General features: G+C 35.5%; 1 protein-coding gene across 2 annotated transcripts in view; it reads left to right on the top strand.

Moving 5' to 3' along the window:
- Window positions 1-10,496, top strand: part of LOC123539820 (uncharacterized) — a 45,937-nt gene extending 35,441 nt beyond the window's left edge. For both annotated transcript variants that reach the window (XM_053527233.1, XM_053527234.1), the window contains exon 8: window positions 4,507-10,496. In XM_053527233.1, coding sequence (XP_053383208.1) covers window positions 4,507-5,342 — 836 coding nt within the window. In that variant the 3' untranslated portion in view covers window positions 5,343-10,496. The remainder of the gene's footprint in view (window positions 1-4,506) is intronic.
- Window positions 10,497-15,701: the final 5,205 nt, after the last annotated feature.

Here is a 15,701-nt window from a genome sequence, read left to right as displayed (position 1 = left end):
ATGGTGCCTACATTGTAATATGTGAAAACCCTTCTTCAGTTTTTAGCTCACCTGTCACAAAGTGACAAGGTGAGCTTTTGTGATCGTGCAGCGTCCGTCGTCCGTCCGTCCGTGCGTGCGTAAACTTTTGCTTGTGACCACTCTAGAGGTCACATTTTTCATGGGATCTTTATGAAAATTGGCCAGAATGTTCCCCTTGATGATATCTAGGTCAAGTTCGAAACTGGGTCACGTGCAGTCAAAAACTAGGTCATTAGATCTAAAAATAGAAAAACCTTGTGACCTCTCTAGAGGCCATATATTTCACAAGATCTTCATGAAAATTGGTCAGAATGTTCACTTTGATGATATCTAGGTCAAGTTCGAAACTGGGTCACGTGGGGTCAAAAACTAGGTCATTAGGTCTAAAAATAGAAAAACCTTGTGACCTCTCTAGAGGCCATATTTCTCAATGGATCTTCATGAAAAATGGTCAGAATGTTAACCTTGATGATATCTAGGTCAGGTTCGAAACTGGGTCACGTGGGGTTAAAAACTAGGTCAGTAGGTCTAAAAATAGAAAAACCTTGTGACCTCTCTAGAGGCCATATTTTTCATGAGATCTTCATGAATACTGGTCAGAATGTTCACCTTGATGGTATCTAGGTCAAGTTCGAAATTGGGTCACATGGGGTCAAAAACTAGGTAAATAGATCTAAAAATAGAAATACCTTGTGACCTCTCTAGAGGCCATATTTCTTAATAGATCTTCATGAAAATTGGTCAGAATGTTCACCTTGATGATATCTAGGTCAAGTTCGAAACTGGGTCACGTGGGGTTAAAAACTAGGTCAGTAGATCTAAAAATAGAAAAACCTTGTGACCTCTCTAGAGGCCATATTTTTCATGAGATCTTCATGAATAGTGATCAGAATGTTCACCTTGATGATATCTAGGTCAAGTTCGAAACTGGGTCATGTGGAGTCAAAAACTAGGTCAGCGGGTCTAAAAATAGAAAAACCTTGTGACCTCTCTAGAGGCCATATTTCTCAATGGATCTTCATGAAAATTGGTGAGAATGTTCACCTTGATGATATCTAGGTCAAGTTCGAAACTGGGTCACATGCGGTCAAAAACCAGGTCAGTAGGTCTTAAAATAGAAAAACCTTGTGACCTCTCTAGAGGCCATATTTTTCAATGGATCTTCATGAAAATTGGTCAGAATGTTAACCTTGATGATATCTAGGTCAAGTTCGAAACTTGGTCACGTGGGGTTAAAAACTAGGTCAGTAGATCTGAAAATGGAAAAACCTTGTGACCTCTCTAGAGGCCATATTTGTGATGAGATCTTCATGAATATTGGTCAGAATGTTCACCTTGATGATATCTAGGTCAAGTTCGAAACTGGGTCACGTGGGGTCAAAAACTAGGTCAGTAGGTCTAAAAATAGAAAAACCTTGTGACCTCTCTAGAGGCCATATTTCTCAATGGATCTTCATGAAAATTGGTGAGAATGTTCAGCTTGATGATATCTAGGTCAGGTTCGAAACTGGGTCATGTGCGGTCAAAAACTTGGTCAGTAGGTCGAAAAATCTAAAAATCTTGTGACCTCTCTAGAGGCCATATTTTTCACGGGAGCTTCATGAAAATTGGTGAAAATGTTCACCTTGATGATATCTAGGTCAAGTTTAAAAGTGGGTCACGTGCCTTCAAAAACTAGGTCATTAGGTCAAATAATAGAAAAACCTTGTGACCTCTCTAGAGGCCATATTTTTCAATGAATCTTCATGAAAATTGGTCAGAATTTTTTATCTTGATGATATCTAGGTCACATGTGCTCAAAAACTAGGTCACTATGTCAAATAATAGAAATAAAGATGTCATACTCAGTTCAACACTGGGTCATGTGGGGATAGGTGAGCGATTCAGGACCATCATGGTCCTCTTGTTTAGCTCACCTGAGCACGAAGTGCTCAAAGGTGAGCTTTTGTGATCGCCCTGTGTCCGTCGTCCGTCCGTCGTCAACAATTTCACTGTTTACACTCTTGAGGTCACAATTTTGGCCCAATCTTAATGAAACTTGGTCAGAATGTTACCCTCAATAAAATCTTGGACAAGTTCGATATTGGGTCATCTGGGGTCAAAAAGTAGGCCACCAGGTCAAATTAAAGGAAAAGCTTGTTAACACTCTAGAGGTCACAATTTTGATCAAATCTTAATGGAACTTGGTCAGAATGTTACTCTCAATAAAATCTTGGACAAGTTTGATATTGGGTCATCTGGGGTCAAAAACTTGGTCACCAGGACAGATTAAAGGAAAAGCTTGTTAACACTTTAGAGGTCACAATTTTGGCCCAATCTTAATGAAACTTGGTCAGAATGTTACTCTTAATAAAATCTTGGACAAGTTCCATATTGGGTCATCTGGGGTCAAAAACTAGGTCACCAGGTCAAATCAAAGGTAAAGCTTGTTAACACTCTAGAGGTCACAGTTTTGGCCCAATCTTAATGAAACTTGGTCAGAATGTTATCCTCAGTAAAATCTTGGACAAGCTTGATATTGGGTCATCTGGGGTCAGAAACTAGGTCACCTGGTCAAATCAAAGGAAAAGCTTTTTAACACTGTAGAGGCCACATTTATGACTTTATCTTCATGAAACTTGGTCAGAATGTTAATCTCGATGGTCTCAAGATCCAGTTTGAATCTGGGTCATGTAGGATCAAAAACTAGGTCACCAGATCAAATCAAAGGAAAAGCTAGTTAACACTGTAGAGGCCACATTTATGACTATATCTTAATGAAATTTGGTCAGAATGTTGATCTTGATGATCTATAGGTCAAGTTCAAATCTGGGTCAGGTGGGGTCATAAACTAGGTCACAAAATCAAATCAAAGGAAAAGCTTGTTAACATTCTAGAGGCCACATTTATGACTGTATCTTCATGAAACTTGGTCAGAATGTTAATTTTGATGATCTTTAGGTCAAGTTCGAATCTGGGTCTTATGTGGGCAAAAACTAGGGCACCAGGTCAGATCAAAGGAAAAGCTAGTTAACACTTTAGAGATCACATTTATGACCATATCTTTATGAAACTTGGTCAATAGGTCAGGTGAGCGATACAGGGCCTTCGTGACCCTCTTGTTTAAAAAGATATGTTCCACTTGGAAAGAAAATGACTTCATAGCTTATTGTCTTTGTGTTTGAAATGGTATACAGTAAACCTCACTTATAAGGAACTCGGATATAAGGAACACTCGGTTATAAGGAACAGTTTTCAATTCCCCGATCTAATTCCTTCTTTATTCAATGTAAAAATCCTCGGTTATAGGGAACTCGGTTATAAGGAACACTCGGTTATAAGGAACAGTTTTTCCAGTCCCAAAGTACGAAATTTAATTGAAAACTCCTCGGTTATAGCGAACAGACATTACGAATAAAAATTATTGAAAACCGGAAATAAACAGGAGAATCGCTGATGACGTCAGAGTAACGTCAGCACTTTCAAGCGCTTTCATGCACATAAATAAACGCAAATTAATTCATTTCTTTGATCTTAAGTTCGTTCATTTATTCGATAAAAAGAAAACATATAATTTCATCAAATTACCAAATACTAGACGATAGTAAACTTATATTTACTCCAAATTATGTTCGAGAGCTACATGTATTAGGTATTTCATGTTAACAATAGTGAACGAAAATCAGTCACGGTTATACTATCCTAAATAAATGTGCTAATTACACGTGATTAACAATGGCAAACAGTCCAGTTTACAAAATTTCAAATTGTAAAAATTATAGCAGGTGCTAAAATGGACAATAGCAAAAGCATAGGTATGATTTATACTTTAATCCGTATGTATGGCGCCGTTGTCTATTCGTAATACACTGTATGTCATAAACACCCCACTTTTAAATTTTAGCGGGTAGTCTAATTTAACATTTTTGTAAGAAAAAAAATTAATATTTGTTTTATATTAGTATTGATGTCAATTTACCTAACATGTAGCCAAGCAAGATAAAGGGAGTAACTGCAACATATCTAATAGTCATCATGTAGCGCTCTCTAAAAAGAAGATAGAAATAACCGATAAAAATATACACAAATTACAGTCATTCTTACCGACGAACATTTTGGCTTGGTTTAGGTTTAACGTCGCATTTCAACACTACTTCAGTCATATACATGCAGGAAGTTCACCTTACCATTTCTCCAGAAAAGAACTGGTGCTAGAAACTCAACTATTCAAAGTCGGCCCGGAGTGTGAACACATAGCCATTATCAAACGTCAGTCAAATAGTGTTCGCTATACAAATTGTGTTCGTTATACAAACCTCGGTTACAGGGAACTAGTTCGCTATACGGATATAAGGAACCTCGGTTATAAGGAACAATTTTTAGGGGTCCCAAGCTGTTCTTTATAACCGAGGTTTACTGTAGTTTAAGTATGTACTAAACATTATGGTTAGAAAATATAAAAGAGAAATAGTAGTTTTAAATAACAGCTGAGATATTTACTTTCAGCCCCAGCTCCTCCATCACTGGACAGTCTACATGAAACAGCAAAACAACATCAGGATGAAATCCGACGTAAAACTGATAAAAAACCGGACTATTACAACATTGAAGATGGTAACCAAAGTCAAGGTCAAGTAATTGGACATCAGAGAACACCATCAGGTCAAGGTCATTTTGTTCAAGGTCATTCTAGGACACCCTCGGGTCAAGGTCACTTTAGAACCCCATCAGGTGAAGTAATGTCTTCTTCATTTGAAGGGCGTGTTCCCATGGCAACTGCTGAAAATGTAGATTTAGAATACGATCCAAATTATCAGTCAGTACAGGAGAGTAAAGTGACTGATATTGTGTCAGAATTTGACCCAAATTATGAAACAGTTGAAGAAGCACGAGCAAATTTAAGATATGAAGAAATAAATGGTGCTAGACCGAAAGAAAAATTAATTAGACCGCATATTTATGAAGACCCAGATGCTAAGAGAAAGTATGAAGTTGTAAAAGGGGAAACTATTACAGAGGATGGAAAGATTAGAGCACATGTGTATGAAGAAGTTACAGTAACCAATGAAGCAAGACGTACTAGACAACGTGTTCTAAACCAACATACTTATGAGGAAGTTACCGATGTGAAGGGTAAAGACAAAAAGGCTAATCATAATCAAGGACAAAAAGCAGAAAGTTCAAATTCTAGCGGTAATCAAAAGAAGAAGGGTCATGAAAGAAATTCATCTGGTGACTGGTTATTGTTTGGAAAAAGAAAATCAGGAGATGTGAAAGAGAACAAGAGAAAATCTGAAGGAAAAGAAGAAAAAAGAAAGTCAAATGATATTGGCAAAAAGTGAGAAATGGTTAATGTTTTATTTGTACAGCTATCCCTCCAATCAAGTGCTTCTGATTTTACCATGGCCCTTGCCTCTTATTAATCAAAGCTAGAATTTTATTTGCTTATCTGAAAGTCATCAGTGGAATATCTTTGTGTGATTCTACTGTTTTGATGTTGTAACGTTGATATCTTCCAAAAGTCTGATAGATTAACCTTTCAGTTGCCAGGAACATTGCAGGTCAAAATAGTCAAAGTGGTTTGCTTCTAGATAAATTTCTTTTTTTTTGTTTAAGCAGATAACAGTGTACATCAAACTATCAAAAAAAACTTATACTACTAAAGTTGATATTCTGTTTTTCATTAAATTTCTATTTAGTGATGTTTTTGTGAGATTTTCTACATATTTTATAGACTATAGTTACACGTGTTTTTATGGATAAATTCTGCCCTGAACTCACTGAATTGCATAAGTTTTAGTTCTATTTTTTATTTATGATGAATTTTAGATAAATCTGGAAACATTCACCTTTAATTATCAAGGTTTTAATCTTATCACTTAGTTTTGAAGAATATGTTAGTTATCGAAGAAAGTGAATGGCTGTGCAAGTATTTTCATGTTCACACAACTTGAAAAAAAAAAGTCACAGATTCTTACAGTTCAGGTATAAATGCCAAAATAATTTACAGTCTTAATATTTAGTTTTAGCTTGCTTTGATTAGATACTCTGTATGAAGGATTCAGATAATAGTATTCCATATATATCCATATATGTTATTGAACTGGCATATATTAAGTGTTAACTATTTTCCATGAAAAAAGGTAGGGAATCTTGATAGGGGCCTTTTTCTGCCTGTCTCACAGGTCCAACTATCGGACCCTTTCCCAATGCAAAATGTGGGTTTCTTTTCCCAATTCTCCAAAAAAATTCCCAATCCAGAGCTGTAATCCTCATGACAAATTACCCGGCATTTTGTGAGTATTAAAGTACCGTACTACATCAGCCAGATTTTAGCTTGGTCACTCATTCAGAATGTTCATTTACTACCGTTAGTACTCTATATAGGGGAGTTCATTGCTACAACAAAACAAAATGTAACACGAAGCAAAATATTTCAGAGGAAAATTCTGAAAAATTCACACCAAGGGTACACAAAAACATGATTTCTTTTGAAGAAAAGATATGTATACTGCCAGTGAAACAAGTCAGTCTCCCAGTAAATTACGTCCCTGTTGGTGTAGACACTGAAACATGTACCTGAGAATCCGAAAGTGTGTCAAGTGGCCAGTCGCAGGAATCGGTCTAGAAGTTCCAAGAGTGTCAAGAGTCTTTGAACTCGATCTTGAATTCTAAAAGCTGTCTCATTCCAAGTCTAGACCCAGAACCTTCTACTAGTCACCCTAAGTCTCGGTCACAAACAGTTTATACCTGTCAGATCCCCATACAAGGATCTGACAACAACAAAGAAATTATTTACATTTTTTAATGCATTAGCCACCACTTTTTGGCAATTTATATAGGTAAATACATTAATTAAACAAAATTGAAGTATAAAATATTTCCCATAATGATTTTATCGATAATTTTTGTCGCAATTTGACCAATTTTACAACTTGAAAATTCCCAATTTTCTCGGGTACTTTTTCCCAAATAGGCAGAAAAAGGCCTGTGATAGAAAGCTCTTGAGTGTTATTATTGCTGTATAAAATCTATGACATTGATATTTGTAATGGCATAGGAAAAAATATGTTTAAAATAAAATATTTTGATCTGAAAAATTTCCTGGTGGAAAACAGCTGTACAATGGCATAATTTGTTGGGGTCCGATTTGTTGCTATATATAAGCAAGTGTGGTAAGCTGAGGGGCCTTCAAGGGTAATATATCACCATATCACTATATATCAGCATTTATTTGGGTAAATTATATTATTTGTTTTGTAAATTGATTATTGTGACAGACTGTTAAATCATTTCATTTCATAGTTATTAAATTTTATGTGTCTTGGGGACATAAATTTGTCTGGGAGTTTAATTTACTGGTAGGAATTTGATGTCATAGACCAGGGCTAGCTGGAAATCTGTGAAAATGAGTCCATACAATAAAACTTTCACTGTACTGGTTATTGTCTAGGAAAGTAAATAAGCTTATTTATTCTATATCTATTTTATCTATCCAATTGTGAACGTTCATTTGCAACACGTGACCGTACAATATATTGCCTTATTGAACGCACGTGCGTACAAAAAAACCTGTATATTTTCCATATTTGGACGATTCAAAAAGTCCCATGTTAAACATTCGATAAAGCCCGAAACGCGAGATAAATGTTCCGAATGTAAATCGGGTGAAGTAGGCGCTCTATGTACAGAGTTAGATTATGTGTCTTGAAATGAGGAAGGCAGAAAAACAATATTCAGTGAATCATTTTTAATTTAAACTAAAATAAAATAGATATAGAATAAAAGGTTATTTAACATTGAACTGTACACACAATACGAGCTATATTTGGACTCGTACCCAGCTGGGAAAACCATATTGGACTCGCCTAGTGGCTTATCCACTGGTTTTCTCAGCTGGGTACTCATCCAAATATGTCTCCGTATTGTACAGAATAATGTTAAATAACCTAATAGTGCATTGTAACATATATATGTAATAGGTAAATGATTAAAATTTTCAAACACTTTAAGAGGAATGTTGAAAATGTAAATTAAAAACCACAATTTTAGATACATGTATTGTTAAGCATATTTAAATTAAAATGATTTTAAGTGTTTGAATCTTTAAAATGCATATAGAAATTATTAAAAATCATCTAAGTATGAGCTATGGTTTGTGTTAAAGTTTCTGTCTTGGATACTGTAGGTTGGCAGTTAGAGAGAAATGATGAATATGGATTTATCATTGTATGTTTAAGGAATTCTGTCAGTTCTGACAATAGTAAATTTTGTAACTACAGTATTTGTTTTAGATGAAAAGAGTATAAAGGAATACATGAGAATAACATATACAGAGTACTCCAAATTAAGAGGTTTTGTTTCAAAATAAATTAGACTATTTTGTAAAATAGAACAAAAACATAGAGGATACTTACTTGTTTTCAGGGAATATGGAATATATTTCTGTTCCACGGTTTTATTTCACTGCAGCAAAAGTCACTAATTTTAAAAGCTATTGCTATTGTAGCTATTGCAAATGTTAGCATCTTGCGTATCCCGCTAATAACCCAGTGTTTCACAGAAAAGCATTAAAGAACATTGTTTAATTTTACTAGGTAATATTTCCATAGGTTGTCCAAAGATTGGTATCAAGGTTAAAATCTTTGATTATTTGATCTCATTGAATTGATATTAAATTTTTCCTCATAGAAGATATCAAAACTGTGTTTTAACTCCCTGTTGGAAGTTTCATTTGTCTCCTTTTATCACATTTTGAATGTTGAAAGCTTCTATAACTGCTTTTATTGAAAGATATGTTTTTGAATGAGTAAGGAACGATATGTTTTTTGTATTTGTTGATACTTCTGTTTTTCAGTTAGTTTTGTTTATGTGATTTTAGCTGAGGTTGTAGTTTCAGTACAAGTCATGTGGATTTATTACCTGACTTCTTATACAAGTTGCAGGTAGTTTTAGACTGGCAGTCTAGTATAGCTTGTGCTATTTGACAAATCTTGTACTATATTTAACACAAGAAAACTGAAAATTTATTACTGTCATGTGATAAAAAACATACTGAATGGCTTGCTGGTCAAAACTAAAATCTATTGGCCCTGGGTCCTTCGGACCTCTGGCAAAAGTTTTCACTATTGACTGGCAGGCCATTTAAGTATGATAAAGTATATGCGAAAATCGTTTAAAAATTATTTACAAGTTGCTGAGCACTGGTATAATCTACACATTTAAAAGATTTGTTTACTAAGTGTATTTGACTTGTACAGCTAAATTGTACGATAATGTTCAGAGTTTTGACACCTCAGATACTTAAAAAATTAAGAAATAAAATCCTGCATTTACTCCTAATATAAGTATGGAATCACCACCTCTATATTTTTTTTTTCGTACAGTTTAAAGCTACTTGCCCATAGTAGGAGTGAAATTTTTCAAAATGTTTATTTCCACCAAGTTTAATATAAAATGTATTTATGAAACTGAAAAATGATAGCATGATGGAAAATGTGTGTTAAATATTGCCAGAAAGGCAAGAAGAATGTTGAATTTCTCCATTATTTTTCAAAGTGTTGCAATGGTTTACACCTTTCTGCCTATCAGTTAAGATTTTGCATAAGGACATCTTGCAAAAGTCATGTCAACAAGTTTGTACCTTTGGTCACTTTCACAGTACCCTAGAATCTACCCACATATTATTTTTGAGAGAAAAACATTTTTGCCTGAAATGTGTGAATGAGTCACTTGTCAAAATCTGTCAGATTATATTGTTGAGTCTATGTTACAAAGCAGATTTAGTGAATATCATATTTCCTACTTTTGTTTTGCCAAACTGGAAGTAAGGAAATGTGATTATTTGTGATTTAGCCAATGTCTGCCGTTTGTGTATTTTCCCAAAACATTCCACAGATGTCTTTGTTTGTTGTTGTATACATTTTTATGTGAAGAATTTATTTATATATTTTATAAGAATGAAACAGTCAGCCATCAAAAGTCAGCCATTTTCATCTGAACCTATGACCAGAATAGATTCTTTTTCTTGAAAATCTTCTTATTTGATTTCAACTTTTTCCAGTTATTACAGAAATCCATATTCTCATGGAAGCTATGGCTGAAGAATACAAAACTAGGTCATTATTAATCACAGAGAAATTACAGATTGTTACTATTGGGTCCATTACCTTTGTGAATTATTTTTAAGACACCAAGTTCAAATGACTTAATATGGAATGTAATTTCCTAGTTCGTTGTCTTTTACATTCAAAATGTACTGGATATGTTAATGATTTTGTACATTTGTATGTTGTTTTTTTTATGTGTGGATTTGTGCAATGATCTGATATATATCTATCGCAGCTAGTATAATGTGTTATTGTCTATTTTGTTTGTAACATATCTTGTTTAAGTTTTTATAAATGTCTTATCATATATGGATTCCCTACCCGTGTTCAGTGTTGCCATATCAGCAGACATTAAACATAGCAAAAAATATAAATATATATACACGAGTACAATTCTCTTTTTTTTTTTCATGCCCTAATGATCACACTGTCCGTCTTTACGTTTGTTTGTATATCACAAAATTTAATGTTTCTTTTCACAACTTTAACAAGATTAAAAAATATCCTAGTGTACAAATTGTTAGCATGGTAAGAATGTGTGTCACTTAAAAAGAGTCTGGTCTGTACTTCTGGGTGTGTCACATAAGAGTCTGGTCTGTACTTCAGGGTGTGTCACATAAGAGTCTGGTCTGTACTTCAGGGTGTGTCGCATAATAGTCATTACCTAATGTGATAAGGAAGTCACTTATGGCTGGTAAATGACCCATAATTACTGATTTGAGGTTACATCCTATGTACAGTGACCAAATAATTTCTGTTCCTAGTGCAGTTACTGAATGCATCAAAGGGGGAGGGGGCATTTTGTGTTCTATGAGCTCTTGTTACATTTGAATTAAGACTTAATGTCAGATATACCTTTAATGAGTATTCTATGACTGTGTTGCTTGGGAGAGCAGTTTCAGTGCATTCAGTGCACCTTCAAGACACTGACTAGGGGAAAACTATAATGCTAGTCATTAAAAAATAAGAAATGTTACTAGTAAGTGACAAATGCCCTTAAAGTGGAGTGCCAATACCTGCTTGTTAGGGACAGACTAAAGTTAGGGCCGCTGCCACTGTCCTTGACTTTGGTGCAAGAGTTATAACGCTTAATGTGTCATATGATGTGGGTGATGATTTACTTTTATTAATTTTGGTGCACTTTTACTATATGGCTCTTATTACAGAAGGGGTTTGATTCAGACTTTAAATACTTGTTCCACATGATCACCTACATCCTATGATACAAGGGTCATAACTCTGTCATCAGTATTTTATGAATTACCACCATCTCACTTTTTACTTAAGATTTCAGATTCAGACAAAAAAATGTGTGTTTCACATCTTCGCCCACATGATACATTAGGGTCATAACTTTTGCACAAATATTTCATGCATTGTGCCCCCTCCCCCATTTCACTCACTTTTTATCCACTTTCTCTATATCTTTCCTATTACTGAATGGGTATGACTGAGACTTTAAGTAGCTCTCCCCCATCATCGTCTGCATCATATGACACAAGGTCTGTACCTTTGGCTCAAACATTTTATGAAGTATGTCCCCTTTTTACTTTAAGTGTCATTTAAATCTTTATGTTTGTTTAACATATCTTTGTTGTTATTAAATGGACTTAATTTTTCAACATCATCACCCACACCATAAGACACAATGTCCATAACTAAAAAACCAATATTTTTTTAAATATGCCTCCTTTCTACTTGAAAATTCAGGTTAAAGTTGCAATGCACCTTTGCTCTATCTCAGTTATTACTGTATGGATTTGATTCTGTTCTAATTATTAGCCACAATATATTACACATGGTGCATTACTCTGGCAGAAATAATCCATGAATAATGTACATTTTATACTTATTTTCTGCTTTAATACATTTCACATATCTCTTTTATTACTTAAGTTATTAGACCCCGAATAGTAATGTTTAAAAAATGGCATTTGCTTGGTATATTCTTAAAGTTGATCGTGTTTCGCACTGTGTTGCAATTTTAAGCTCCACTATTCGAAGAATGTTAAAGTTTGCGTATCACCCCAAATATTTTCAAAGTCCATTGAGATATTGCTTTGATATTTTGCATACTTGTTTACCATCATGACCCCATTCTGTAAACAGGAGCAGACAACTATATCAAGCATTTTGACTGAATTATGGCCCCTTTTCGACTTAGAATATGCGTATTGTAATGTTAAAGTTTGCATACCACACCAATTATTTTCAAAGTCCATTGAGATATAGCTTTCATATTTTGCATACTTGTTTACCATCATGACCCCATTCTGTAAACAGGAGCAGACAACTCTATCAAGTATTTTGACTGAATTATGGCCCCTTTTCGACATAGAATATGCTTATTGTAATGTTAAAGTTTTACTCATAGCTTAAATTATACTATTAAGCACTGAGAATAGTTGAGCGCGCTGTCAACTGACAGCTCTTGTTGAACAACTTTTACCCTGCCGTTTTTAAAAAAAAATTGTGTAGTTTACTGTATTTCCTCAAGCTCAAGTAGAGACAAATTTCAAAGTGATAGCCTTTATCCAAAACGTTTGCAGAGAATTCATTATACCATTATTTTTTATAAAAGAAACATCAAACTATTGGTAAACAATTATAAAACATAAAATGAAACTGTTTTCTAGGGTGCCTCAAGTAAACGGATTTAATGAGACAGAATTCAAACTCCAACATTGAAAAATTAAGGTCGCATCCTGTGGGTCTGTTTTGAATTTTGCTTGCTTCATTCAAAAATAACCTTGGGGCAGAAGTAAAACCTACCTACATTTCTTCCACAATATGTAATCTAAAGAATGAAGGCAAAATAGAGAACTTTTACCGCATGTTATTCAGTATTTATGTCCCCCTTGGTGGGGGGCGGGGGGTGTATATTGTTTTGCAGATGTCGGTTGGTCGGTCGGTATGTAGACCAATTGGTTTCCGGATGATTAGTCAAGAACGTTTGAACCTAGAATCATGAAAGTTTTTAAGAAGGCTGGTCATGACCAGTAGATGACCCCTATTGATTTTGAGGTCAGTGGTTCAAGGGTCAAGGTCACAGTGACCTGGAACAATTAAACGGTTTCCGGATGATAACTCGAGAACATTTGGGCCTAGGATCATGAAAGTTGATCTGGAGGTTGATCATGACCAGCAGATGACCCCTATTGATTTTGAGACCATTAGGTCAAAGGTCAAAGTCACAGTGACCCGGAAGAGTTAAACAGTTTCCAGATGATAACTCAAGAATTCTTGGGTCTAGGATCATGGAAGTTGATAGGGAGGTTGGTCATGACTAGCAGTCAGTAGGTCAAAGGTTAAGATCAAAGTGATCCAGAACAGGACAATAATTTGAGAATGCTTGGGCCTAGGATCACAAAACTTAATAGGGAGGACCAGCAGATAACCCCTATTGATTCTGAGGTCAGTAGGTCAAAAGTCAAGGTCAAAGTAACCCAGAACAGTTAAACCGTTTTAAGACAATAATTTGAGTATGCTTGGGCTTAGGATCAAGAAACTTAATAGGGAGTTGAAAATGACCAACAGATGGCCCCTATTGATTTTGAGGTCAGTAGGTCAAAGGTCAAGGTCACATTGACCCAGAATAGTAGAACTTTTGTGTACAATGACCAGATAATTTCTGTTCCTTGTGTGCAATTTCTGAATGCATCAAGGAGGACATTTCGTGTTCTACGAGCTCTTGTTTTAAAGATGTCTAACTCTACCCCTTCTGTTTCAGAGGTTAATTCACTTTGAACAGCAAGAAGTCGCTTATCAAATGAAGTTTTTTCCACTTTTGTACAATAAATCAATAATAAGTCTTGAAAGAAGTAAAAACTTACTAGAAAAAATGGAAAATAAGGGGGGAAAAAGTTTGGTCCCAGTGGGGATTGAACCTACGCCCCCTGAAAATTGCAGTCAAAGTAGGTTTATGCACCTGTCAATATTTTGCCCGCCTGGGGCAGCGGCGGGCATACACGGGACTTGAGACAGAAGACCATTCCCCACAGGCGGGAATTTGACAAACATTTGATGTACCAACCAGGCTCTAGGGTGGGATTTAGACAAAAAAGGTTGTCTCTAGGGTGGGGATTTAAACAACAAAAATTTTGAAATGTCAAATTCCCCTGGGTCAGCCCGCCGCCCCCCCCCCCCCCCCCCCCCCCCCGGACGGGCAAAATATTGACAGGTGCATTATGGTAGGAATTGAATACTCTTCAAAAAGGAGGTACTCTATTATAAGCCTTAAGATTTGATCCAGACTTTAACTAATGTCTAACGTCATGCTCTGTGACAGCAATTGTTACTTGAACAACTCTAAAACTACTGGTCAGATTTACACCAAACTTGGTCATTAGCATCCTAGCATGGATTTCTTTCAGGTAGAATCAAATAGTTTAGTTAAGCACCTTTTAGGAGCTGCCAAACCTGTAAATTACTCCTTTAAATGTAACTTATGAATCTTCCCTAAACTTGGTTTGTAGCATTCTTGTGTGGTCCTCTCTCATTTGTTCAAAATGTTTTGCTTGACCCCTTTTAGGGGCAGACAAGAGCTAAAATTAGAAAAATCTCGGAACAACTTCTTATCCTGACCAAGTTGATGGAACCTCACCAAATCCTTGCATGTACCTCCCTCAGATTTGTTCAAGTTGTTATGCATTAACCCTTTTTAGGGACCACCAAGGCTGAAAAAATGATCCATAGCATCCTTGCTGACTGTTTTGTTCAGATTGTTCTGCTAAAAATAGGATTTTCTTGAAACAACTTTTCCTCATGAATTATTTAAAAGTCTTTGCTAAACTTGGTCTGTATTATTGTATGGACCTATCTTAACTGTAGTAAATGTTTCCACATGACAACCAGTAGGGTGAGCCAGAGCTGAAAAGTCATTAAACAGATTCTTCACATGAATTTGGTGAACAAACTTGATCTTTAGCACCCTTGGTTGGACCTCTCTCATGTCAGCAATACAAAATACTAGAAGTTTTGAATAGATTTTAATAAGCTGCAACAATCTCTGTCAAAAGCAAGGTCAAATGGCATAAGTCCGCAACAGGCGAGTGGCTTAGGCACATTTGGGCCTCTTGTTTTGAATACAGAGGATGTTCTCTGTAACGATTCACCGACTCTTCCAGCATGCAGCATGTGAAAACTCTATAAGGGATATCGATTAAAAAGCCACATCTGAGACTGCAGTGTTAGTATTCTATGTAAACCTTCGGAAAGCCAGTACCACTTATCTACGGGGTGTTCTACATTTACACATTTGCCAAGAACAACACTTTAAAAAAATCGAACGACTACATGGATACATTGATGCACTCGCCAATTTTGTTCAGAACATACGGTTGAAAGATCGAAAAACAGTAGAGTGACATGCATTTCACCAGACTTGCAATGTAGCAGCCTCTTTCTAGTAACAAGGGAAACCAATGTTTTCTTTTCATTATCATTTTATCACCTTGCTGTCAGACGGTTCTGCTGCACTGCACACTGTGGCTGCCTAAGACCAGTCATCAAATTGGTATGGAAGCATCTTTACTCTCAGTTTTCTCAATTTTATTATATAACTAAATGGAATTCTTAGACAGCTTAAAGACT

The sequence above is a fragment of the Mercenaria mercenaria genome, chromosome 16, assembly GCF_021730395.1.
Source record: "Mercenaria mercenaria strain notata chromosome 16, MADL_Memer_1, whole genome shotgun sequence".
NCBI classification, from domain to species: domain Eukaryota; kingdom Metazoa; phylum Mollusca; class Bivalvia; order Venerida; family Veneridae; genus Mercenaria; species Mercenaria mercenaria.
This window is presented reverse-complemented; position numbering and strand designations above follow the sequence as displayed.